The following is a 27091-nucleotide window of genomic DNA, read 5'->3' as shown; positions in this document are numbered from 1 at the left end:
AAGTTCAATATATTTTGAGTTATTCCTAGTCAGAACTAAAATTTAAGATATTATTAGCGTTTTTAATGCTAAATCTAAACAGTATTTACTGGTTCATCATTCAGTGTGGATGTGTTGGTAAATGAGGATGATGTTTTTATTTGCACATATTACCATTTTTCTACTGCATAAATGCTTCAAATGGAAAAAAAGTATGCACATATAATTTAATGGACCCAATTATCATATTTCAAAATGAAAAGAAGTTGCCAAATCTTTTAACCTTGAGAATGCAATACTGGACTAGGTAAAGATATGAAAAGTCGATAGATGAAGTAAATGGTAATGTTCTCTTGTTTTTAGTGTATTTCAGTTCTCCTTTATTTCATTATTCCTCTAAAATCAGGAAAAGACAATTTCTCTGACTAATTAACCCAAAGAGGTTTGACTAATAGAAGAAGATTGCAGGCATGATTACTTAAATGATCATGTACATAGCACTTAATGATCATTATCATTTATTCTGATATTAGTGCTAATAAATGGCAAAACTGAGCCAAATGGTATCACATCACAATAATATACATCATGGCTAACACTAATAATTTCTAATTTACTTGAGAATCAATGGGACATTGCAGCTCTCTTAATGCATGCCAATGCTTCCTTCAATTTATAGACCATTTCGAAGCAAAAAAATACTTAATATTTCTTCTTACTTACTCTGTAAAAGAGACAGTCATACTACCATTCTCTTTCAAACCATCAACAGTTCCAGCTACATCCCTGGCTTTCGTGAGAGCAGTGCAATTCATTAAAACTCACTTATTTGGGGCTTGTGTTGTGGTGAAACAGGCTAAACTGCTGCCTGAAATGTTGGCATCCCATATGGGCACTGATTCTAGTCCTGGCTACTCCACTCCAGCTCCCTGATAATGCACCTGGGAAAGCAGCGGAGGATGGCCCAAGTCCTTAGGCCCCTGAACCCGTGTGGGAAACCCAGTTGAAGCTCCTGGCTTCTGGCTCCTGGCTTCAGCCTGGCCCAGCCTCAGTAGATGGAATCTCTCTCTCTTTCAAATAAATAAAATAAATCTTAAAAAAAAAAAAAAACCATTTATAGATGATTCAATGGTTTTAAGTAACATTAGTGATTCAAAATGCTAATTTCATACAATTCTCTTGCTCATTAAGATTTCTTGACTTTTTAAAAAATGTTTGTTTATCCTCACCCACTTGAAAGGCAGAGAGAGAGGGAGGGATACATTTCATCTGCTGGTTCACTCCCCAAATGCCCACAACAGTCAGGGCTGGGTCAGGACAAAGCAGGAGCCTGGAACTCCATCTAGATGTCTCAGTGGGTGGCAGGGAGCCCACTAAGATGATGATTTTAGTCATCACCTACTGCCTCCTGGGATGCACTAGCAGGAAGTTGTATCAGAATCAGAGAAGCCAGGACTGAAACTGGCACTCTGATAGGAGATGCAGTCATTCTAAGCAGTAGCTTAACTCACTGCACTATAAAGCTCACATCTATGAAGGCGCCACTGGAAAGCTGCTTTTGCAGTAAAGGTAAAAATGTTCAGGGGTACTTGATTTTTTTCTATTATTCATTTATATCATTTTCTCTTATATAAAGAATGACAAAGGAAGAAAATAATTCTGAAATGTGTTGCAAAATCATGGGCCAACATTATCTACAGCACACACACAGGGGTGGAAAAGTGTCCATCTTATATGCAAAAAGCATGTTTATTATCCTGTCTTATGGGAACTATCATTATCAACCCTGATTTTTCATTGCAGTTTCCAGATCACAGAAAAATGGTAAGCTGCAAGACAGAACAGAGAAAAGCCCCTTTAGGTTGAGACAGTACTGGGGGACAGAAGCGAGGAGGAGAAATGAAAAATACAGGTATGATCTGTATGTGTTAGGAGAAAAGGAGACTGATAACTAATGAAAGAAGAGATTTTGGCTTCTGGTTATATTTTAATAGGGATGAACTGCCAAGTTCGCACAGCTGCTCTACTAAAGTTCAGTTCTGCAGTGTGTGTCTCCCAAAAAGCCACTCAGAATGCCAAAGGGGAGGGAGAAAGTATGCCAGAGCACCCAAGCTGAGGGCTGCATATCTTTTATAACCTAATCTCTTTGGTGCCATACCATCATTTCTGCCATATTTAATCAGTTATCCACAGGTGAGACTATCAGGAGGCTTCCATCACTGAGGACCATCTTGGGGTAAATCTACCATAGGGTTGCTATTAGTATGGTATGGAGGTACAGGTTAAGGAGCATACTATGATTATATATCTCTTCTTTTTCTAAAATCTTCCTATTTTCTTACTGCTTACCACTAAAGCTTTCCAAATGTGTCCACAAAGCCTTTATTATGATTGTCATTTAGATTATCTCTGTATTTAAATTTTCTCTTGATCTTCCTGCTATGGTTTGAATGCCCTTCCAAATTCAAGTTGAAATACATTTTTAAAGAACTATTTAAATTAATTGAAAATTGCTCTTAGTGGAGAATAGGACTGGGAAAAGGGGGAGGAGGAAGAGGAGGGGGAGTGGAAGAGTGGGTGGGAGGTCAGATGATGGTGGGAAGCAGCACTATATTCCTAAAGTTATACTTATGAAATGCATGAAATTCGTATCCCTTAAACAAAAGGTTCCTTTGGGGGGAAAACACATAAATAAAAAATTAAAAAATATATTTGGGGCTGGTATTGCTATCATAAAGCAGTAATTTTAAAAGTTATTCAAAATCATAGCTGGTGTGTGGTGGGACATCCAAGAAGTTCAGTGATTATTTCAGCAACAAATGATGTCCCTCCTTTGAACGCTCAGAGAACCCCACAATTGCACTGTTTCCTTAGATCTTAATTATTTATTTTTTTAAAGATTTTATTTATTGTATTTGAGAGGTAGAGTTACAGACAGTGAGAGGGAGAGACAGAAAGGTCTTCCTTCCGTTGGTTCACTCTCCAAATAGCTGCAATGGCCGGAACTGTGCCGATCTGAAGCCAGGAGCCAGGTGCTTCTTCCTGGTCTCCCATGCGGGCGCATGGGCCCGTGGTCTTGGGCCATCCTCTACTGCTCTCCCAGGCCACAAGAGAGAGCTGGATTGGAAGAGGAGCAACCGGGACTGGAACCAGCGCCCATATGGGATGCTGGCGCCACAGGCAGAGGATTAATCTACTGTGCCATGGCGCTGGCCCCACTATTTATTTTTAACAAATTATTTTCATTAAATCTGTAGGCCAACCAAGTGTCTGACATGTTTTTCATGTTCAGAATCAGCCAATCAAAGTTTAGTTCTTGAATGGAAAATAGTTATGGTAGAAATGGCTTCCTTTTATGTATATTATATGCAAAATTCTAACATGTGAAATAGGGTAGATTTAAAACAATCCATCAATTAGATAATCAATAATTAATTATCATTTCTTTTTTCCTTTTAGAGAAATAAGCAAAAATTAACAGATCTATTACTAGGAAAAAAAAATAAAAAACAAATCCAAGCACAAAATTTAAAAGGATAGAGTTTAAAGAGGTTCTAAAGTCCATTTATTAACTCTTTAGAAGCTTGGATTCTGAACCTCTACTGCCAGAAAAGGGAGAGGTCAGAATGGGCAAAGATTTTTAAAAGATCATCTAATTATAGTACAGCATGGAACACACACAGAACAAGAGCCATATTAATCACAGCAACTACTTCAAGGAAGTCAAGGACATTACTGCCCTTAGACAGTAGTTCTTTATCTCCTTTTCACTAAATTTATTCCTGCCTTCAGCATACATTTGTGAATGCTCATTAAATGAAAGGCATTTGCTATTTTCTTGCATAAATGTCCTTTTCAAACAACTGGAAGTCTTCACTACTTGAGAATTTTCTAACCTGTTCATGCTTAAGAGTCTGCTTGATAATGACTATGACAAAAGGTTGTCCTGCCCTGACTATAAATTAGAAAGAATAAGCCTTTCCCATCAACCCACAGGGCATCCTTCCCCAGGCAGGAGCCCCGCTGAGTCTATTCTTCCTTTTGCTTGACTACATAGTAAATACAAGATACTGATGTTTCAGAAAAATGTGAAATCACCCAGATTGTGTTACATTCCCAGGCTAGAAAAAAACCCTTAAAAAAATACTTCAGTCTTTTGACAGCTACAGATAGCATTTGCTTCTACTTGAAAGCCCAAGTGTAAGGGTGTCAAGAACAATTAGTATTTTAATAGCTCCCTTTCTTAGGTTATTTGGCAGGCACAAGTTCATCAGAAAAAGAGCCAAAAATGTTCTCAGGAATATAGGGCAATGCCACTTAGAAAAGATATTTCACTATATTGTTCCATATGCCTGTTCTTTTTTAAAAATAGGAAAGTTAAAAGAAATGGAAATGGTAACTGTCCATATTTATAACTTCGATAGACAAGGTTCTTTAGAAAAGGACTGCTTAGGTGGGGTCCTCCTTGTTTTCAAAGCTTTAAGGTAATTAATGCTTGGTCAACACCACTGAACCCCTTTCAGATTTCAGAATTCTGCCTCAGGCCAAATTCTTGCTGCTGGAGGAAAAGATAGGTCAAGAAATGAGGAGACCCAAGATTGAGTGGATTAAAGAGGAGGTAGCTGTATATGAAATTTGGATACAGCACCAAGGCCTGTCTTGTATGTATAACTCCCTTAGAGTTATTTTGTAGAAAGATATGCTAATTCAGAGATATCTAACTAGCTTCACATTTAATTCTGACTTCGAATCATAGAGTGGCAGAGCAGCTGTGCCTTGAGGCAATACAATCCTATTTCTATAAAAATCTCTCAAAGCTCCATTTATAAATGGAAGAGTAAAAATAGATAATCAAATCCAAATTAAGGCTATTAAGAATTGATTTAGTGTAAAGATAATATGGCAAGATTTTGTTTAGGTTACGGATGTTCACTAAAAGTGCGTAATACTTGTTTGCCTAAAATTTTGATTATGTTTTATCTTATTTTGTCACAGCTAAATAGTTTTATCATTAGGGTTTTTAATTGCATATAGTTTATAGAATTCTTTCTGATTACTCTGTATCCATTTAACTGGGGGAAAAAAATCCCACTGTACTACTTAATGAAGAGAGAAACACCTAATGAGGATGCAATCACATTTCAGGCAGATGCACCAAAAGGTGTGGCTCAACAATTCTGTTTGGAAAATATCTGTCACAAAAGTTATAGAGAGTTTACAAAGAAGATCCTGAGGAGAATAGGAATTAATGTACCCAAAAAACACTAGTCACTCAGCGCTAAAACAATCAAGAACAGAGAAAGAAATGAGGACATCAAGTCCTGGACACTGTTCTTTCTGACTTCATGACACAAGCTCCACTACCATGCAGTTCTTCCTTATTTCTTTATCTTTCTTTTGCATCTCCCTCACTTCATGACTTCTCTCAGTCCACTCCTAGTGTTCTGTTCTGGACTTTCCATTCTCTTGTTTTAGAGTATTATTAGATAATTCATTCTAATCAGCATTAGAGTCTCAACAAGAACTCCAGATCCATTATTTGTCCTCAAACTTTCACATGTGTTCTTTGATTCTCTCTTCAGCCCTTGCAGCCAATCCACATTGGCAAGGACGGGGCCATGTAGTCCTTTCAATTCTTCCTTCTCATTTACATTGTTCATTTTGGTTCTACACAAACTCCTCATAAACCACAATAGTCCAAATTTCTTCTCCTGGCATCAGACTCTCAATATACTTCTTCCCCATTTGGAGAACAAGGGCTAAATAAATTAGTTAGTATTTCCATGCTCCCAAAGCCCATTAGAGTTACAATGTTGGAAGTCAGTTTGCCAAATACATACTGGAACATTGTAGCCCCAGGTGTTCAGGGAATACAGTACCAGCATTTTTTCATTCTGAAATAAAAGATGCTGTGTATACATAAAAAGTAATTTAAGAAATTTTGGATCATAGCTATAGTTTAAAAAAAAGCACAGATAATAAAAGATCAAAGTTGCAGCAAATATATATAAATATAAATAATATAAACATAAACCTGATTTGTTCTAAGATAGCATTTGTTTTTAAAACTTAGTACAGTTGCTTTAACACAGGTTGAGTGTTCCTAGTTCAAGAGTCTGAAGTTGGAAAAAAATCTGAAACTTAAGAGTGCTAACATGACACCACAAGTAGAAAATGCCACACCTCATCTCATGGGGTGCTCATAGTGAAAATGCAGGCATATTAAAAGTACTGGATAAAACTGTAAGACTTCAAGCTATATGAAACATAAATATATTTCATATCAGGATTTGAACCTGATGCCCAAGATATCTCATTATGTATACGTAAGTATTCTATAATACAAAAAAAAAATCTGAAATGTGCAATACCTCTGATTCTGAGCATTTTGAAAAAGGGATGCTCAACCTGTATTGAGTTTACTAAAAGAATTAAAAAGTGGCCATAACTACATCCAGACTATTATCCTTGTAATCCAATCTTAGAGTAGGAAAACAGTGCTATCAAGTGGCTAAATCTGGGACCAGCAGACAAGGCACACCAAAGGCTCAAGAACCATGAAGAGGCTGTGTCTCAACAACTCAACTTTATGTCACAAAAGAAACAAACAAACAAAAGAATCATCAACTAATGGATGGGAAGGGATTAGGTGCTGTTTCCAGCAGTTGTTCTCAGAGTATGACATGGCAAAAAAATTAAGAACTTAGTCTCTAAAGCCACATAGGCTCAGGTACAAAACTTGAATGCAAGACCTTTAAGCAATCTACTGGACCATTTTAACCGTTGACTACTTTGCCCATAGAATGGAGAAAAAAATATTGATCACCTGATCTGACTATTGGAAAGATTAAATGGGGTACTATGTATAAAACATTCCACAAAATTCTTGGCATTTAGAAAACCAATTAACTCTGTAACATTGCTTATTATTATTATTATTGTCTCTTATTTTGCTTAGCATGTAAAAATAATTAAAATGTAAAAACCCTTTAAAAAGAGGTTACAAGATCAGTATCAACAAATATATACATGCAGAAATATAAATATCACTAAGTACATGGAAGCAAATTAAAAAGTAAAATAAGTTCAGTTTTAAGGTTGGGTTTTTCAATAAAAGCATGAGGTAATTTTTAGAAGCACAAAGACTGCAAAAATAAATCCTAAAATCATTATGACCCTTTTGCAATGATGAAATTTTCCTTAACAAATCCTGCATTTTTTGACATTTATTTTAATAAATCTTTCTTTATACAAACAATTCTTCAAGTTAAATTTGGTCATTTGGCTTTCTTCTTGGTTAGAAATATGAGAGGAAAACACAACAGAAATACCCATCGAAAAAATTATAATGTTGTAACTTAGAATGTTAGTATTTGAAAAGAAGATTTGATCTTTGTGATCTCTCTTCTTTGGCTTGTATGTATAATCTAGTAGATTAATTATCTCAATAGCCTTAAAACTTAAGACAGTACCTATTAGCTTTGTATAAACATAATTGTTATCTGTTTTTATATAATAAACAGAAATATCGTAATTTATAAGTAATTAAAATTGAGTCTTACTATTATAGATATTTTGTTAACATTAGTCATATAAGAAACAAATTCCTGAAAGCCACTATACAAAGTTGTCTTAAATAATTTTTGCCTACAAAATATCGAAAACACTTATTTAAAATTAAGTATAGGATGGATATAAATAGGTATCTCTATAAATATACATACATATACATACCTCAATAATCAGAAATAAACACAGTGCTTTTTACTATAGTTCTTTCCTTTAATGATTTACAATAGGGTTTGAGTTATCTGATTAATAATAAAAAAATCAAATCAGAAAAGAAATGGGACTGGAATGAGAACTGTTTGTGGTCACAGTGTGTTACTAACTAGCTGTGCACCTTTGGCAAGTGTTCAGCCCTACTGTACTTCTATTTCTTCATCTACAAAACAAAATCTCTAAAGTCCAGGACAGCTCTACTCTTTACATTTCTTGCTATGATTTACTATGTCACAATGGCTCTAAATCATAAACCCAAAGATAGGAATTACTTATTCACAATGAATTTCTCTGACTTGTTCTCAACTTCCCTTCCTATTGTTAGAATATGGAAACGCAAGACAAACATCACACAAACATATTGAAAGAAGTAAAAAAAATCCATTTAAAAATACTATTGCAGATTTTTAAATTCATTTATTAAGACATATTATCTGTCCTTTACCTTGGGCAGTAAAGATGAACATGACTATCCAGAGATTATAACATCCACATGTTTTTCTTATTTACTTCGAAATTATTCATGCCACCCTAGACATCTGGCACAAGTTCCTCTCTCAGTAATGTATTCATAATTCTAAAACTTAACTCATCAAGACCCAAAAAGCCTTTGACTGAAATCATTGAGGTGTTTTTCCACTTACACATCTGGTTAACTTTGGTGACAATCAACTACGAAGAAATGATACTCAAAATGAATGAATGTGTTTGACTATGAAAGATAACCAGAAACGCATAATCCATGAAAAGGGAACCAGAGAAAATAAAAGCCAATCAACATAAAACAGTGCCCTGAATAGAGACCACGCCAAGTGGCTGGGCATGTAAATTGGTGAGAGGTTTCTGAAAGAAGGCAACTTTAGATAAATATCAGAGTCTAAGTGAACTCACCTCCTTTTTAGTGATTTTAGCACATCTTTCCACAGTATCATGAGAAGCTCATCTTTACTTATGATTTTGTAAAAACGTTAGTTGAGATATTTCTGATTCTACTAGCAAATCAGGTAAAGTGAAAAAGGCAACAGATTCAATACTTGAAATTGTGCCTTGATATAAAATAGATCCACTGCTTAAAACAGTATAATGAGAACACCTTACTTTTGAAAGGGCTCACTGGACAACATCAATCAGAAATGCATGAAAATAACCTCTAATAATAATGATGATGATAATAAACATCCACTACAGACCTGAAGGCATAATAAGGCACAACCTTAAGGCCATAATGTGAGGATGCAAACTATGGGCACACAATCTCGCAGCAAATATCCACATCCACACATTTTACTATTTTAGTTATGTTGAAACTTGAGAACTTTCATAGCAGCCCACTAAAACCACAGATAAAGAACATGAAAGTAGATAAGAGAAGTGTGCAATTTATGAATACGGTTTATTACCATGGTTACAAACTTTCAGAACAGGCCTCTGAGACATTGGGCTGAGACTTTGCCGGAGATCTGTTAAAAAAATACATATATACAAAAGAAACTTAATAGAGAGGTTTGTTCATCTCAAGAAGTTAACAGTATTAGACACACTTGTTTCCAAGGTTAACTATTTCTGGAAGCAAAGCAATGCTTCACTACCCTGAAATACATGAAGCAGTAATATTATGACTTTTACTTCCCATTTAATTATGCTACTGTAAACTCCACTGGGACAAGGTACATATGGTTCTGGAGATGAGACTTGTCACACTAATCAGGATTTTCTAGGTTCAGTGCATTGATTCGTTAATGTGCTGGTGACATCGGCCAACTGGAAGACATAATTCTCTGACATTTGTCTTTGCAAGGGATTAAGCAAACTTATGAACCTTCTGAACAGTTGTTGCCCACAGCACTGCATTCTTGACACATGACTTGAAAAGAATTTTTTATTTCCCCTCCCCCAAGAAAGTGTTCTTCTCTGTGATAGTACCCTATAAAGCAACATGAAACAAGCATAATGTTCACCTTTCGGCTTCGGTGTCCTTTTTCTTCTGTCGCGGAAGGCAGCCCCCGACTGTAAGGCCTCCAGCAGACTATCCATCACTCCTGTCTCATCACCCTCTGTGAAAAGAGATGCAGGGAATTCCATCAGCCTTCAGGGTTACCATAGCAATGTCAAAGCATACACAGAGGCGGGTGATGGTGATGGTAAGGAGAAAAAAAGATCAGATACTTGGACTAAACCAGCAATTTCAAAATTAGATAGAATTCGAACTCTCTCATAAATCAACTGTCTTTTAACGAAATCTGTCTCATTAGTGCTTGTGTTACGATCCACTAAAGAGGACAGAGGTCCACTGATTCACTTCAGAGAAATGCTTTATAGCTCAGCAGCAGAAAAACTTCAAATGGAATCTGGTTCTGCTCAGATCTGTGTCTCGGTTATCATAAATCACATTTCCCTGGTAGAAATGGGCTATTTTGAAGCTATGAACCTCTATTCTAAAACTGGCCAGGTGTGCGACAGTACTTTGTTACTGAGATGCTGCTGTCTGTGCTTATCATACAAAATTATACTTCCATATGAACTTTTGTGAAGATGTTCCCAACAATCAATATTTCATATCAGAGGACAAATGTTTCTTGACTTGAGATAGCACACGGTAATCATTACAAACTTTTATAATGTTGAAAATAAGCCAAGAGAGGCTCTCACAAATCTAAAGGACTAGATCTCATTATGATTAGTTTAAATTGACATTCTGTATATAATTAACAAAGAATGTGGATAGAGAGCCAATTCTCTCTATAAATACAGATTATCCTTGTAACATTCATAGTTCTTTATAGCAATCAATGCTAAATATTATTTAATGAAAGCTGTAGAAAAAATTTTCAAAGAAGCTATCAGCCCAACTCAGTTCAATGAAACACTAAGGACTTTTTTGCTCATGCAAAAGAGGTTATTTACAGACATTCTGTATGAAACTTTATGGCTGGTATAACATGACAACTAAAATAATGAAAACTTACTTTCCTATGGATTTATTTCTTTGTTTTGTTTTCCTTTTTGAGATACAATCCCTTTATAGAGAACAGTTGACAAGTGAATGCAGTAGAGTACAAATAACACACTCATTTACAGTGTATAAACAGATATATAAATATAAATATGTATCAAGCTTTTTCCATCTGCTTCTATTTCATATTTTTAGAAGAGTATTAAACCTTGAAGGTGTTTTCAAAAAAAAAGGTGGGTGAGAAATAGAATATTTGGAGGTTGTTAATTTACATGTAAATATAAATCTAAAGTGGCTTGATGGTTGTTTTAATTAAAATACATTAAATATTTCAGACAGTTTAATAACTACCTCGCTATCTCTGAGAATTTACATTCCAGCTTAACCACATTTTTCCTAAAAGAATAGCAGGTAGTTCCAAATATTAAGGGTAGTAAATATATTTCATTAGAAGAAAACATTTTAAAATCTAATATTAATTTTTTAATCTCAGACTTATATGAGAGGTAAAAAAATATCCTACAGTCAAAACCAAACAGGAAAAAATGAACATGTTATCTTACCGACAGCACTGACTATAAAGAAAGAGAAACAGTGAATTAATCCAAGTATCTTGTGAGTACTCTTAATAGTGAAGATTTAAGTAGGGGGGAGGGGTATGAATGATACAGGCAATTTGTTGTTCGTTGTGGTATTGCTGTAGTGATTCTCAAATATTTACATGGGTATCATAAGAGTGAGCAAATATGTTGACATTGCTTGTAACATAGTGCTCACTGTTGGGGGTTGGAGGGGGGGATACAAATCTGGAGTGAAAGATGGAGAGAAAAAACCATGAAGTATAGGGTTGGATTTACAGTATCAAGGCTTAAAAAAAAAAGGACAATTTCCTCAAGGTTTATAGACCAAAAGAGTCCAGAAACAATGAAATGGCAGTATCAATGAGCATACTAGTGCTCCAATCATGGTTTCTAAATACCATTACTCGCTAAAAAGAAAGAGAACACTTAAAGGACAGCTGATTTTATTGCTGAGGCCAAGAAAATGTAACATCAGTCAGGAACATCTTTTTGTGCCAGAAAACAAAGGGCTCCAAAATAGTGATGTATCACAATGACAGAGTAGCAAGATCCAAAGACTGTCTGCCAAATTTAAGATAATTTCAGCATCAAGTAAGCAGTGATGGCAGTGGACTATTATACATTGGGGAAAAAAAGAACAATGCATCCACACTAGTACTTTAAAAATACTAGAAAAATAAAGCTCTTCTTTAGCGTATCAAATAATAGTTGCAAAAGATATAAGGGAAACAGAAAATTCAACATATTATAGTCCTTTTTTTTTTTTTAATTTGACAGGTAGAGTTACAGACAGTGAGAGAGAGACAGAGAGAAAGGTCTTCCTTCCGTTGCTTCACTCCCCAAATGGCCGCTATGGCCGGTGCTGTGCCTATCCGAAGCCAGGAGCCAGGTACTTGCTTCTGGTCTCCCATATGGGTGCAGGAGCCCAAACACTTGGGCCATCTTCCACTGCCTTCCCGGGGCCACAGCAGAGAGCTGGACTGGAAGAAGAGCAACTGGGACTAGAACCTGGAGTCCATATGGGATGCCGGCGCCGCAGGAGAGGATTAACCAAGTGAGCCACGGCGCCGGCCCCCATGTTATAATACTTATGGTAAGGAATGCTTTAGGCAAGAATCATCAATGGTTGCAAAAGTTGTTGAGCAAAACACTGTCGGGGGAAGGATATGCAATCCCCTGACCTCACGAGATCCATAATATAACCTCTTTAGTCTATTGTATCAAAATATTTAATTGGGGGGTTGGCGCTGTGGCATAGCGGGTAAAACCACCTCCTGCAGTGCCAGCATCTACAGCAGCTGCTCCACTTCCGATTGAGCTCTCTGCTACAGCCTGGAACAGCAGTAGAAGATGGCCCAAGTCCTTGGGCACCTGCACCTGCTTGGGAAACCCTAGGGAAGCTCCTGGCTCTTGATCAGCACAGTTCCAGACGTTGTGGCCATTTGAGGAGTGAACCAGCAGATGGAAGACCTCTCTCTCTCTGCCTCTCCTTCTCTCTCTAACTCTGACTTTCAAATAAACATATAAATCTTTTAAAAAAATATTTAATTGGAATCCAACCATGAGGTAGCAATTACACAAAGTATTTTTATGTGACAAAAATGATCAAGACCAAAAGAGAGAGAGGTGGAAAGAGCAAAGAAAATGCTAGAGGACTATTTTAGACTAAAGGAGTCTAAATAGATCCAGCAACCTCATGCCTACATACATACATAATCAAGAACTACATTTGGTTAGCACCTGGACTGTAAAAGAAGTTATAAATGGCATTATTGGGATAATTTGGGAAATTTGAATATTTGATTATGGACCAGATATTAGAAGATTTTACTGTGCCAAAGTTAAGTTACAAAGTGTAATAATTATACTATAGTTAAGTGGGATAGTTATGCTGTGCTTAGGAGGTAGATGCTGATGAGTTTAGGCCCAGTGAGCAAGTTAGATCCAGTTTTGTGTTCACTATTTCATGCTTTTGAACATGCTGGGTTTCCACAAAGAATATCTTTCCCATTGTAGCTTCTACCTGTCTTTCAAGATCTAGAATTAAGAATACTTCCCTGACCCATATGGCCTGAATAGGGTGCCTGCAACAAATCCTTTACAATATATTGTTTACTTGACAGTTTCTACCATTAGACCATGAGCTCATTGAAGACCTAAGTTATAGATTTATTTCAGCACCTAGAAAAATGTTAATATTATGTAGAAAGTGTTTGGTAAGTATATGTTGACTAAATTAATGACTGAGGCCTAAGAGGGTCATCTAGAAGGACAAATCAAGCAGTAGAATAAATGATAAAGATGGACAGAGGAGAGCGAAGTATTGGGAGTATTTTATCACCACTGCAAACAACAAATACAGTTTTGTTTCTCCCTTTCTCCTTGTCTCACACATATATTTAGCTTCCGAATCTCTTTAGTAAGTTTAAAACTTATTTATTTAGATGTTATTTGAAAAGCAGGAGAAAAAAATAGAGGGGGTAATAGAGAAAAAAAAGTACTTCTATCCCTTCTTCATTCCAAAATGCATGCAACAACTGGGCCAGGCCAAAGCCAGGATCCCAGAACATAATTTGGGTCTCCCACACTGGTAGAAGGAACACAAATACTTCAGCCATCACCTGCCACCTCCCAATTCCACAGCAGCAGGAAACTGGAACCCAGACAGTGATATGGGATGCAGGTATCCCAGGTGATGTCCCAATCAAATGTCAAGCCCTATTTTCCAAGTCTTGTTGACTGAACTTACTAATCTCTCCTGAACTGATCAGCTATTTCTTTTGTGACTGCACTGTTGGTGACACGTATCTGAATTACATCCCTCCCGGAAAATTGCATGAGTTGCCTGCATAGTCAGATTGTTTCCAGTTTCTCCCCGATTTTAATTCATCTCATACATTACTAGTTAAGTCCTAAACTAGAGTTATGACTTTCAATTCCCCAGTCATGAATTTTCTCTGTCCCTCAATTCCCACAATACAAAGTCCCAACTCTCTCACTTCCCCCCACAATGCTTCCAATTGTTTCCCAATCTTTTATTTCTATCACAACTCATTTAGCTGAAGGTACCTGCCTGTGATCCCCCACAAACACTTTCTCCTGTCCATCACTTTCTCCCTGGAACCTTTAAGCTTTGTTCTCGTCCACCAGAGCTGGTAGCTTTTCGTGGCCTTCACTCCCACACGTGTGATGGAAAGAGTACAACATTGAAGACAACAGCTTGCATTCTGGTCTGAGCACTCACCTGACTACCTGAGTGACACTGGAGTGCTCCCATAATCACTCCTGATGAGGTGTGGAGAAAACACATATCTAGGGTTAATGAGGGGATCAAGTGAGATTATACAAATGAAAGCACTTGGCAAATTGCTAAGTGATATAAAAATCTATGGACACAAATTCATAAATGAACTCCATTGTGAACCATAGAAGTTTATGAATTATCTGTTTATTATTAAATGTTTCAAGCACTGTAATTCTTTTATAGTGTATTTGATTATGTTGTTGGTCAAGGCCTTAATCACGCATAACACCATTTCTATGGGAAACTCTGATTTGAATAGACTCTCGAGATGAAACCAATGTGTATGATGAGAACCTGTAAGGAAGATGCTCCTCTAAATACTAAAAATGGATTCAGCACATTCATCTAACACATGTCTACTTCACACATATTACTGTGTGCCAGGACATGAGTAGGAATTAAAGGCAGCTATGCCTCACGGGTTAATCAGAGATCTTTTCTGTTCCCAGAAGTACAAAAGTGCGATGGGCACAGAGTGATGGACATGAGCTACTGAAGATCTAAGGCTTCCCTAGTGACTGATGACTTAAAGAAGCAGGAGGTAGCCATGGCAGTGACTGGGCAGGGAACAGCACGCTTGGCAGGAGAATAGCAGGTATAAAAGCAAAAGACATAAACAAAAACAAAAGAAGGGGTATATTAAATTTTTGTTTAAATGATTCTTGTTTACATTATCTAACATAAACCAGCGAAATAATAATTAGCAGTTATTAAAATCTCAGCCTAAGAATTCAGTTTCTCTTCAAAATATTTATAGCCTCTTTCCTGTTTTGAAAAGTTTTAAACAGACTAACTGTAACAGTTGAAGCCTTTCTATGTCTGAATAACATACCACCATGTCCAATTTTAAAAATTTCCGTGTCAAGGCAAATGGAGAAGGGAGAGTTAAAGATGAGATATTTGTAAAACAGAATCAATAGGATGTAGGGACAGGAAGAGGGCTGAGCTGCTAAGCACACATGTGAGGGTCTCTGCGGCCTGTGGCTGAAAGATGAGAAAATACAGGAAAAAATTAAAATAATATTGATTTTGGTGGGGAAGACAATGAGTTTCCCTTTGAACATGTTACAGTTCTAGAAGTCAGTTGGAAACCTGGCTTCAAATTCAGAGACAAAAGCAGGGAATACTGAAAACCATTTTAATATTATAAAAAATATTCATTCAGTGCTGTGGGCCGCGGCCAGAGAGAGGCACTAACCACTATCAGGATTCAGACTGTATCCTTCCCTCCCAAGGCTGATGAACCTGGAAGTGCTCTCCAACATAAGAAGAGGCACATCTTGCACACTACCTAAATGCAAAGGGTAGGAGAAAACAGGGGAGCCAGTGATCTGGTGGGAACAGTTCTTTTGTTCTCTTTGCCAAGATACAACACAAGTATTACAGATATAACTAAAGATACAGAGAAGAATCTACAAGTTTCCAGGAAGCTAAAAACAAGCAAACAAACCAAAACAGAACACACACAAAGGAAAGAAATTAGAATGGTACTGACTGGATCTCTCAGTGTTAATACAGATTACCAACAGATAGAAAAGAACAAGAGCTGATCTACTAGGATCTATACCTGTTTTCTTGGAAAGAAACTGGAAGATGTGCTTTTGTATAATGCAGAAAAGAAGAAGAGAATCCAGAATCCAGGAGAGGGGAGGGTACAAAAGAACAAAATGGTGGGAAGAATTTCCAGAATATCCCAGTCCCAGAGCCTCCAGTTCAGATCATAGGAAAGAGGTCAGGGCTATCAGAGAAAACAGTGGCCAGGAAATTCATAGCAAATCTGTTTTATTGGACCATTTACAAAACTGATGACTATTTCATAGATCTATTGGACATTTTGGAAAAACTAGTAACAGGTCTATGAAAATACAAATAAGTAAATTAAAACCATGTATGTATTATTCAAAAAATAACAATATTGTGCCACAGAAAGTGCTATGATTTGAATGATGGTGTCCCTCCAAAATTAATACACTGGAACTTATTTCCAGTGTGACAGGATTAAGGGCTGGTGCCGCTATGAGGTGGTCAGGTTTTGAGGGCACAGCTCTCGTGTCTCAGGAAAGAGGTGCGAGGGAGTTGTCCCTCACTTTCACCACGTGAGGACATGGCAACAAGGCATGGTCTGGGGAGCGGACAGCGAGGCCCTTACCTGACTCAGCTTTTGCTGGTGCTGTGTTTGGGACATCCCAGTCTCCAGAACTATGAGAAATAAATTTATGTTCTTGATAATTTACCCATGCTGAAGGATTTTTGTTGTAGCAGCAGGAGCAGAAGATGACAGGAAACAAATATATGCACAGTGGCAATGTTAAAACGTTGGCTATTAAGTTCACCATCTCTTGATATACCAGGGAAGTGTAAGCAGGTAGTGGATGGAAGCAATCTAAATCCTCAACCACTTATTAGAATCTCAGCAATGTCTAAAATAACTATAAGTAATAGTATATACATATTATCTGAAATAGGGAACAATCAAATACCACGAGAAATAAGTAGGACTGAAAAGTGATTGCCTAAAGGCAATGGGAGAGGGTATCTGAGGGGGGCGAGGGAGAAGATATTGTATTATGCTGTGAGCCTATTAATTGAGGAGTCTATAGGCATCTCATTGCAAAACACAAAGTAAATGAAACAACTGGAAGGGAAAAAGCGAAGGCTGAGGAAGAGAGATGACAAAGACAGCACTGGCTCCTGACCTAAGGTGCTTTCCTTTAAGTAGGAGAGGAAGACGAGTAACGACAGTAGAATATGATGGGCTAACTGTAGGACAGATACACCAAGGGCACCACGGACGGGAGGGCCTACAATGGGGCCGAGGGAGCAGCACTCACAGAAGGCTGCCTGGACACTTGAGAATTAACGAGTTGCTCTAAGAGTGCCAGTGCTCCTGCAAGAGGGAAGGCTTTGCTAAAGCTGTCACAAGAGCTACAAAGACAGGGTTTCTGGAAGAACATGAGTCATCGAAGAAAATTGGGTGTAAGTAGAAACAGAGGGCAGGATGCCAGAGAAAGAGGTCAACTCACCAACTTGCACATATGCCAAGCAATGAAGCTTGGGTTTTATTTTTACAGGGGCCATTAATTTCTTTTAAACTAGAAGAAATATGGTCAAATTTCCATTTTAGAAAGATCACTCTGAGAACAGGCAAAACTGAGGGCAAGGAAAATAAGGAGAGGAAAGCTTAGCGATTTAAATCTAGGCAAAATGTGATTGCAGGGACCAAGTAAGGAATGGAAGTGGTGAAAATGGGAAAGAGAAAGAAGGAGAATTAAAGAAACTTTGGCCAACTGAATGTATGTTGATACCATTAACCAGTATGAAATCTTTTTTGGTGATAGAATGGGCCAAGTCTAGAGAGGCATTCAATTTTGGATACGTTGAGAAGTTTAGGAGATATTCATTCATAGGCCAAAAGTATCCTGAAGGCAGAGAGACCAACAGACTTAAAACTTGGGGGGAAACTGGTTATCCTGGATTTTATTTAGAAGCATACATGCTGCACCTGAAATTATGGGAAAGAGTGCACACACAGTCAAGTAGTAGAGAACACAAGGTTTTGAATTTAAACAACTTAGTCCTGAATACTGGCTTTTTAAATAGCAATCAGCATGAAATTGGAAAAATCATTTAACCTTCATAGCTCTCATCTTTTTTCCCCCTCTCTACTTTAAAATGGGAAGAAGGATGGCACTGAATGCACAGATGTACTGGGAAGATTCCAGGTGATAAATCACGGAAAATGCTCACCAGAGTGCTGGGCACATTGTAAGAGCTAAGCCCCAGTTCATCTTTTTGGTTACTGACACCTCGGTGGCACATGAGCTCTCTTAGGGAGAGGATGTGTAGTGAACAGAAGGGAAAGCTGAGAACTGAGCTAAATCACACAGCCAACAAACATGTGCCGGGGAGTTCACGAAGAAATGATTATTTTCAATCTGTGACCATGATCCATCGTGTTTCCTCTGCATGTCCTCTATAGCCCCCCCTTCACTTCCCATTGTCTCCCGACATTCTTTTGGTGAGTTCCATCACATTTTATATGATGCCAGTAGTAAGTCACATAGAGAGTAAAACCTGGAATTCAGAATGGGAGTAAGGAAGGAAATCTATTTCCCCAAGGAGTTGTTGAAAGTATACAACTAATAAACAATATCCATAGGATCATAATGGGAAATACACTATATGGATTTTTGAGGTAACCTACTTCAATCTTAACCAATTAGAACAATGCTCAAAATACTGCTTAAACCAGAGAGCAAAAAGTCAGGAATAACTTAACACAAAGTCTTTCACCTTGTCTTAATCCAGAAGTGAAACTAAAAATTTATTTGAGTCAAGACAGTTAGAAAATTTTCACTGGGATTTAACTGATAAAATGATAATCAAAACTATTCTCTTTTATACTGTAATTAAATGACTGGCTCAGCCATAAGAAGTGAAATTTTACCAAAAGTAACCACAATAGTTTAGTATTTCCATTTTTTCTATTGCATTATTTGTATAATCTAAATTAAATCTATTTCTTTTTATAGATTAGAAGAGAAAACTTAAGAGTATTTTCAAAGTAGAAAGGAGAAGGAAGGTTTTTCCCCCTAAGACAGAGCAATTAAGTGCACAGTCCAAGAGTCAGACTCCTGTTATGTGCCCCTTATGGACCATCTTCATCTCTTTGTGCCTCCCCGTGCTTACAAGATGGGGAGAATCACAGTGTTTACCTGCAAAGGTTGCTCTGAGGATTAATTGAGCTAGTATCTGGTAAGAGCTTCAAACAGTGCCTTCCACGTGACTTAGCCTCAATAAACAGCACCATTAGTAACTCAACATGGCGACAACTATTCTTTTTCACTAATGTGGCATGTGCTGTGACCAACCAATGCAACACTTCCACTTTCTGTCCTCTCCTTCCCTGTCTGCTTCCATCCCAGAGGCTGGAAGGACTAAACCCTGATGTCCAGAGGTTTCCTTGCTGCTGAGCTGGGGGTGGTCCTGTGATGTTTCTGCTATGTTTCTAGGAGTAAAGGAAGTATATGTGGATAACCACTCTCTCTCTCAGGAATTACAGAAAGAAATTGTAGCAGTTTATGAATGCACTTCGGCTTGCTGCTCCCGTCTTCCTATCTTGGAGCTGTAGAAACCACTTTATAAGCCTGAGCACAGACGACAGGGCCTTCTTTTGGTTGTTTGGATAAAACATAAAGCTATATTTTCACAGCTTAATCAACACATTTTTAATAGATATATCACAATATGTAAACCAAATTACTATATGAATTATTATAGTAATCCAATCAAATATAAATAATTTAATGTTTTATTTGTAAATAGGATTATAAATCTAACATTTATAAAATAAAGGATTATTCTTATATAAAACTCTTCAACCTTAAAAAATCTATTTTTGATATCATGAATTCCATGATGAAATTTCAACTATATAAACATACAGGGAAGATTAGTAATATAAATACATTGTAATAAATCAGATGGCATCATTATTAATTTACAAACCTTTTCCTCTAAAGATTGTGTTGTAAGAACAGGATTTTGGCATTACAGTCATTTCTTTGAACTCAGTAACATTTAGTTTACCTTCTGGAGTTTTAAAAACATTCATTTTTAAAGCTAATGTGAACAACTGACAAAATCATAGGGAAAAGAAAGTTACTTCTCTACGATGACAAGAGTCTTTCCGAACTTTCCCTTACTTCTTAGACCAAAGTCTAAGTAGTAAGTCTATTGCAAGTAAGTAATATATTTCAACATTAAAACATCAAATTGTAAAAGTACAAAGGGCAATATGGAAAAACTATATTTTTCATTTGTTATCATGCTGGTAGATGAAATTGATTTATCATTGATGTATTTAGGATATCTTTAGTTATAAATGAAGATTGAGGATTTTCTTCTATGCATAAATATTTAATTATTTTTATGATTTTTAGTCCATTCAGGACACTATAACACAGTAGAGTATATACAGATACTCTAGAGTGTACATATACACTCTAGAGCATATATAATATATTTTTTCCAGTTATACACATTGTTTAAACAGGGCTTCAGGAATATTGAACTTGAAAAAAAGGACATTCACAACTCAGTATGAAAAAGATTAACAAGTGAACAAATGATAAATTCAGGGGACCCATCTGCTATAGTCTGAATATTTGCGCTCCCACCCCCAATCCTATCTTGAAATCCCAACCTGCAAGGTGATGATATTAGGAGGTGAGGCCTTTTAGAATTTTTATAGTCATTAAAGGGGAGAGTGATCCAACATGGGAAGCGAGATACTCAGCAGACTCATAGAATGGTGGATGTCCTAAACAGCACTCTGGCCTCAGAATCAGCCCTAAAGGCATTCGGATCCAGCTGAAAAGCCCATGAGAGTATTTCAGGCATGGAAAGCCAAAACACTCTGGCAAAAAACAAACAAACAAACAAACAAACAACACCTAAATGAAAGATCTCTGTGAGTGAGATCCCAGTGGAAAGAACAGGTCTTCAAAGAAGGAGGTACCTTTCTCTGAAGGGAGGAGAGAACCTCCACTTTGAATATGACCTTGTCTAAACAAGATAAGAGTCGGAGAACTCAGAGGGCTTCCATAGCCTTGGAAACTCACGACTGGTGCATAGGGAGATTACTGATGCCATAAACAGGAGTGTCAATTGGTAAAGTCAACAACAGGAGTAACTGTGCACTTACTCCTCATGTAGGATCTCTGTCCTTAATGTGCTGTACATTGAGACTTAATGCTATAATGAGTACTCAAACAGTATATTTCGCTTTGTGTTTCTATGGGGGTGCAAACTGTTGAAATCTTTACTTAATGTATACTAAACTGATCTGTAAAAAAAAAAAAAAAAAAGAAGAAGAAGAAATTATCAATTCCCAACTTGACTCTCACTCGGATTAAACATGACAATAGGTCTGATCTGATTTAACCATCATTTAAAAAATCATTTATTATTTTTCACTTTATGTTTGTGTGGGAGCAAACTGTTGAAATCTTTACTTAATGTATGCTAAACTGATTTTCTGTATATAAAGAGAATCGAAAATGAATCTTCATGTGAATGGAAGCGGAGAGGGAGTGGGAAAGGGGAGGGATGCGGGTGGGAGAGACGATATGGGGGGGAAGCCATTGTAATCCATAAGCCGTACTTTGGAAATTTATATTCATTAAATAAAAGTTAAAAAAAAAAGAATTTTGATAGTCATTAAACTACTGAGGCAGAGCTCTCAGAAATGGGAAGAGAATACCCATATAAAAGGAATGAGCAGCAGTCTTTGTCCTTTCCACCATGTGAAGACATGGCTAAAGGTTACCACATGTGAACCAGGCCTTCATGATATCGAATCTGCGAGGGCCCTGATCTTGAACTTTCCAGTCTCCAAAACTATGAGAAATTAAGTAGCTTTTTAAAAATAAGCTATCAAGTTTATGGTATTTTGTTATAGTGTCCTGAATGAACTAAAACATCATAAAAACAATTAAGTCTTTATGCAAAGAAAATTCTCAATCCTCATTCATAACTAAAGATATCCTAAATACATCAATGATAAATCAATTTCATCTACCAGCATGGTAACAAGTGAAAATGGGCATGTGGCCTAGTGATTAAGACAACTGCATTCCACATCAGAGTACTGGGTTCAAGTCCCAGCTCCACTGCTGATTCTTGCTTCCTGCTAATGGGCCCTCTGGGAGCTGGCTGATAATGGCTGAGTTGGTTGGGTCTCTATTACCCATGTGGTAAGCCTGGATTAAGTTCTAGCTCCTGGCTTCTGGGAGCATTTGGGGCATGAACCAGAGGATGCGAGCTCTCTATATCTGCCCCCACCCACAAATGCATACATACATATATAATTTTAGAAATAAGGATAAGTCAGTATTAGTGAAGGCTTGGAAAGATAGATCACATCACACGTCACTGGAGGAACTATAAATAAATCCCATGGGGCCAGTACTGTGGCACAGTAGGCTAAGCTTCCGCCTGCAGTGCCAGCAACCCATATGGATGGCAGTTCATATACTAGCTGCTCTGCTTCTCACCCAGCTCTCTGTTATGGCCTGGGAAAGCAGTAGAAGATGGCCCAAATGTTTGGGCACCTACACTGGTGTGGGAGGCCCAGAAGAAACTCCAAGCTAAACTAATTCAGTAATTTTAAGCAAAAATAAAATAGTACATACCATATGATGCAATAATTTCTAAGAAAATTATCCTAAATACATAGCTTGAATGTATGCAAAGGAATATATAGAAGAATGTTTGTTACACTATTGTATATAATAATAGGAGACCGAAAACAATCTAAATGCCCACCAGCAAGAGACTAAATTAACTATGGTATCCATTTACTAGAGTATGTTGAGATGTTTACAAATTATAAAGTATATTTAAATTATTGATGTGGACCATCTCCAAAATATAGTAAGTGAAAAAGGTCAAGCTCTTATTTTATCAATGAAGACAACAGATACAAGAGAATACCCATATAAAAGGAATGAGCAGAAAAGTTTCTATGAAACTTTGTACCTAATAGCTACAAAGCCACAGATAGGTTTTATGACAGTACTACAACGTTCTGAAGAAAGGCACTACTTAATCATTCTTCCACAGTGGGTAAATGACTATTAAGACAGCGCCTAAGTAAAGTATTTAAGTGCTTAGTTTTGATGAGCTTGTTCAGGTGACCTATTCCAACAATTTCTAAAGAAAGCATAACTAACAACCAGCACTGATTCCCTGGCAGAAACAATGTTGCTGCTGTTGGCCTCCTGTATTATGTGGGGTCTAAGAGGCTGAACAGATACCTTCAGTTGCAAAAGCCCAGAATGTTAGTGGAAAATAAGGCATTTAAATACATATGTAGATGTGAACTGCTAAGGACATTTAACAAGATGTGACTCTTACAACAGAGTGAACACCATGACCCTTTGATCACAGGGTAGCCCAGAGAGGAAAAGGTTAATTACATGCTACACTAGCACCACTTCTGGGTAGAAGTGACACTTGTCACCCACAAGAGCTTCAGGAGAAATAAGCTTGAGGAGCTGAAGCTTTGTAAGTGCTGACTTCCCACTGGAAATACATGAGGATGTTTTAGATTTGTTTTAACATTTTCTCACATTAGCAAAGAATTTTTACAAACACTCTTCACCGGCTTTTTACCTTGTGAAGTTTTTGAACATAGAATGAAATGATTTCTGATAATGAAAATGCATAATTCAATACCAAGAATCAGAAAAGTGGGAAAGGGAGCAAAGGGACACTATGGCAATTTCATGGGAGTTTTCTTTTGGGAGAAGCCAGGATAAATGGACTTGAAGGTACACTGAGCCAGCAAGTGGTGCCTGGAACACGGCATGGGGCCCAGAGGGGCCACAGCAGTCATGCTCTGACAGCAGCATATGGCGCACACTGGAGGAAGGGAAAGATAAGGTCAGGAAAGCAGGCTGTGCGAGCGTGCATTCAAGGCTGAGGAACTGCCATGGAATGTTTTTGAAAGGTGTGAAATAATCAAAACCGTACTTCACTATGATTAAAGCTGGCATAGTGTGAAGGTGTCAAGCCTGGGTGACTGGGAAAATGGTGGTATCATTAACCCAAAATGAGAACATGAAAATCAGGTTTTATGTGGAACATGATAAAGTTAGGTTTTAGATGAATTGATTTGAGGTGCTGACAGAATATTCATACTGTGTTGTTCAAGCAGTAGAAATATAAAACTATAAAGTGTGCAGTTTAAGCACCCAGCACTAAGTGTTAGGCACTGGGCCAGGCCCAGCCGCAGATCCCATGGGACTTAAGTCCAAGGGTGGTTTCAACACATAATTAGCAACTACCTGTGTGACCAGTGTTGTAAAGAAACAAAGCAGGGTGCTGTGAAATGGTTTGACACAAGGCAGTGGAGGTCACACTTACTGTTGTGACTGCCCAGTGATAACTTCAAGGGTTACCCTTTCATATCTGTACTTGCACATACATTTTGAAATACATGTTTTATCTGTAATTTAAAATAGAGGAACCCTTGGTATCATGATAAACAGTGGAAATTTACGTATTAGCATTTTGGGTGTTAAGAATGTTCTAAGATAAAGCCCACCTCAATGCTCTCAATGTTGCCCAAATGAAGTAATTCTACCATCAGAAGTTCTTGGTTCATTTCTAATATGATCTTTTTGTTCAAAGTAATATAAGCATTCATTCTTTGGTTTCATTTCAAAAGAGAAATACAGATTTATTCTGCCCAAATACAATGTTTCCTCCCCATCCTTTTCTCAGATGCAGAAATCATCACATGAGCATTACAAACTGAAGAAATTTAAAAATCCTAATCAAAAAAGAGCAATGTATTTTTGAAAGAAAGGAATTTTAAGGACAATTAGGTGAATCTGAGTGGAAAGTGAGGAGAGAAAGGAATTGACATAAGCTTCAGAAGCAGGCAAATAACAGAAATGAAAACTGGAGACAACTGAACTTTCTATGAACTCGTTAATAATTGCAAAAAAACTGGAGGCAAAAATGTGCTAAACCCTCTCAAGAGAACAATGGAAGATTCTAACCACACATACACCAGATTACCAGAGCTGACAAAATGAATACAGAAGCCCCAACATAATAGCTGATATTAGGTAAATTTGAGAACAGTTTTATTTAGAAAATAAGGAATATATGAGATAAAGAAATCTAAATATGAATTAAGACACACTAGGAACTATCAATTTGAATGGCTGTCTGCTAGGGTGTGTGTAGACCATTTTACCTAGATTTTAAAATTTAATTATCACTCATCTTGTGAAAAGCAGCTATTATCTGACCCATTTAAAATTCAGGTTACCTGGAGCTCAAATACATAAAAGAATGTGTCCAATGCCCCACAATGGGTAGGTAGCAAAAGAGAAATTCGAAACTGTATTTTTTTGATTTTAAAGCTCATTCTACTATAAGTTTTTCTTGATAAAATGATAGCATGAAAACTGAGAAATATTCAGATCCTTAGTTTTGTTGATTTATACTGAAACACGTTTTAGGAAAACACCTTCAAGCCCAAAGTGATAATAACTTACATAGCAAGGAACTGCATCAACCTGCACAGATGAGGTCTTCTCAAATTAACCAGAGTAAGATGCCTAGCCCAGAACCTGACAATACCTTTAATGTCCAGACCAGAGACATTCCCCTTCTGAGACTAGAATTATTTGGAAAGAGTACAATCAGCCTGGTCTGCAGTGGCTTATGGATCCTCCCTATAGCCCATGCACTGCTGACCTCTGTCATTGGTTTAAGATCAGGAAGTTAGCTAAGCCACCATCACTATCAGTCTTTGTTTCCACTGCCTAAGACATGAGTATGTCCTCCTGATCTCTCTGCACATTTCTTCCAGCATAACTGGTATCAACAACCTCTCTGCTACTTCAGCAGACCTTGTTAATTGCAAGTGGCTCTTCTCGGAAACCAGAGGATGGTCTCTGCTGTACCCTTCTAGATAGGTTGCTTATCCCCTTAAATCTCATGTGCCTAAAGTAAGTGGAAGACAGGGAGTACTTGTTCGTTTTCTCTCTGATCTTTGCTGCTGCATCAGAAAATCACTTTTCCCCATCTGGTAGAAAGCACTTTCCTTTGTACACATCACTTGGTTACACCACTGCCATCTCTCTGGTTCCACATAATCTTATCATGCAAATGTCTACTCTGTCATTCAGAGCATTGTCATGAGACAATGACAGCTGAGTCCTGCCATCATCCTGTGTAAATCTGGTTTCATGTGAACAACTAATTTCTTGATCTCAACTCCAGGGACCAGTCCCTTTTCTCTTCTTTGCGGAACCCTCTCCCCTGGCCATCATTTGAAATCTTGTCACAACCCAGATCTGTTTTACTTCTAATAACTTAAGTTCATACGACCATTCTCTGACCCTGTCCTTCTCAGTCCTCTCTTCCCACAGCCTCTACTTGCCATCTACCCATGGAAATGTCCAGAGCCCGGCCTCACTGTCTTCACATCCTTGCTAAACAGTTTAGACTCTGGGTCACTACTCTGACCATATTTTTCTGTCTGTTTTTTTACCTCATTGTCTTCCCTTCCCAGACGCCTAGTGAACTATAACCTCAACTTCCAACTTTTGGAACTATACCTCAGCAAGCATGGTGAATGTGCATGGACTGTAGAATCAGGACTAGGACATGCTGCCTTAACTGGATTCCTGCTGCTATTCAGCACTCCTGTTTCACCAAAAGGCTCTCGCACAAGCTCCTCCTAGGGGCTGCATCCATGATTCCACAGTTCCCTCCCAGACATGCACACTTCTTCATCTATTTCAGAGAGAAACCAGAAACCACTTGATGACAGCTTTAGCTTCATGTCATCAAACCCACAAGTGTATCCGCATTTGGGCCCAAACCTTCTTCCTCCTCACCCGTCACAGTGGTGGGACATGTTGCTTACCAATACAATCTCCTCTAATTGCAGGGGCATCCTATTCC

General features: G+C 37.5%; 1 protein-coding gene across 7 annotated transcripts in view; it reads right to left on the bottom strand.

Annotated features, from left to right (window-relative positions):
- The window catches only part of DIAPH3 (diaphanous related formin 3), a 544053-nt gene that overhangs the window by 125138 nt on the left and 391824 nt on the right, over positions 1 to 27091 (bottom strand). For all 7 annotated transcript variants that reach the window (XM_051850009.3, XM_051850008.3, XM_089303626.1 and 4 more), the window contains 2 exons: positions 9720 to 9815; positions 9162 to 9221 (listed from right to left, as the gene is read on the bottom strand). In XM_051850009.3, coding sequence (XP_051705969.3) covers positions 9162 to 9221; positions 9720 to 9815 — 156 coding nt within the window. The remainder of the gene's footprint in view (positions 1 to 9161; positions 9222 to 9719; positions 9816 to 27091) is intronic.

Source organism: Oryctolagus cuniculus, chromosome 9 (assembly GCF_051225735.1).
Source record: "Oryctolagus cuniculus isolate XC-2025 breed Fujian yellow rabbit chromosome 9, ASM5122573v1, whole genome shotgun sequence".
NCBI classification, from domain to species: Eukaryota; Metazoa; Chordata; class Mammalia; order Lagomorpha; family Leporidae; genus Oryctolagus; species Oryctolagus cuniculus.
The sequence above is the reverse complement of the archived record's forward strand: the minus strand, read 5'-3'. Positions and strand labels throughout refer to the sequence as shown.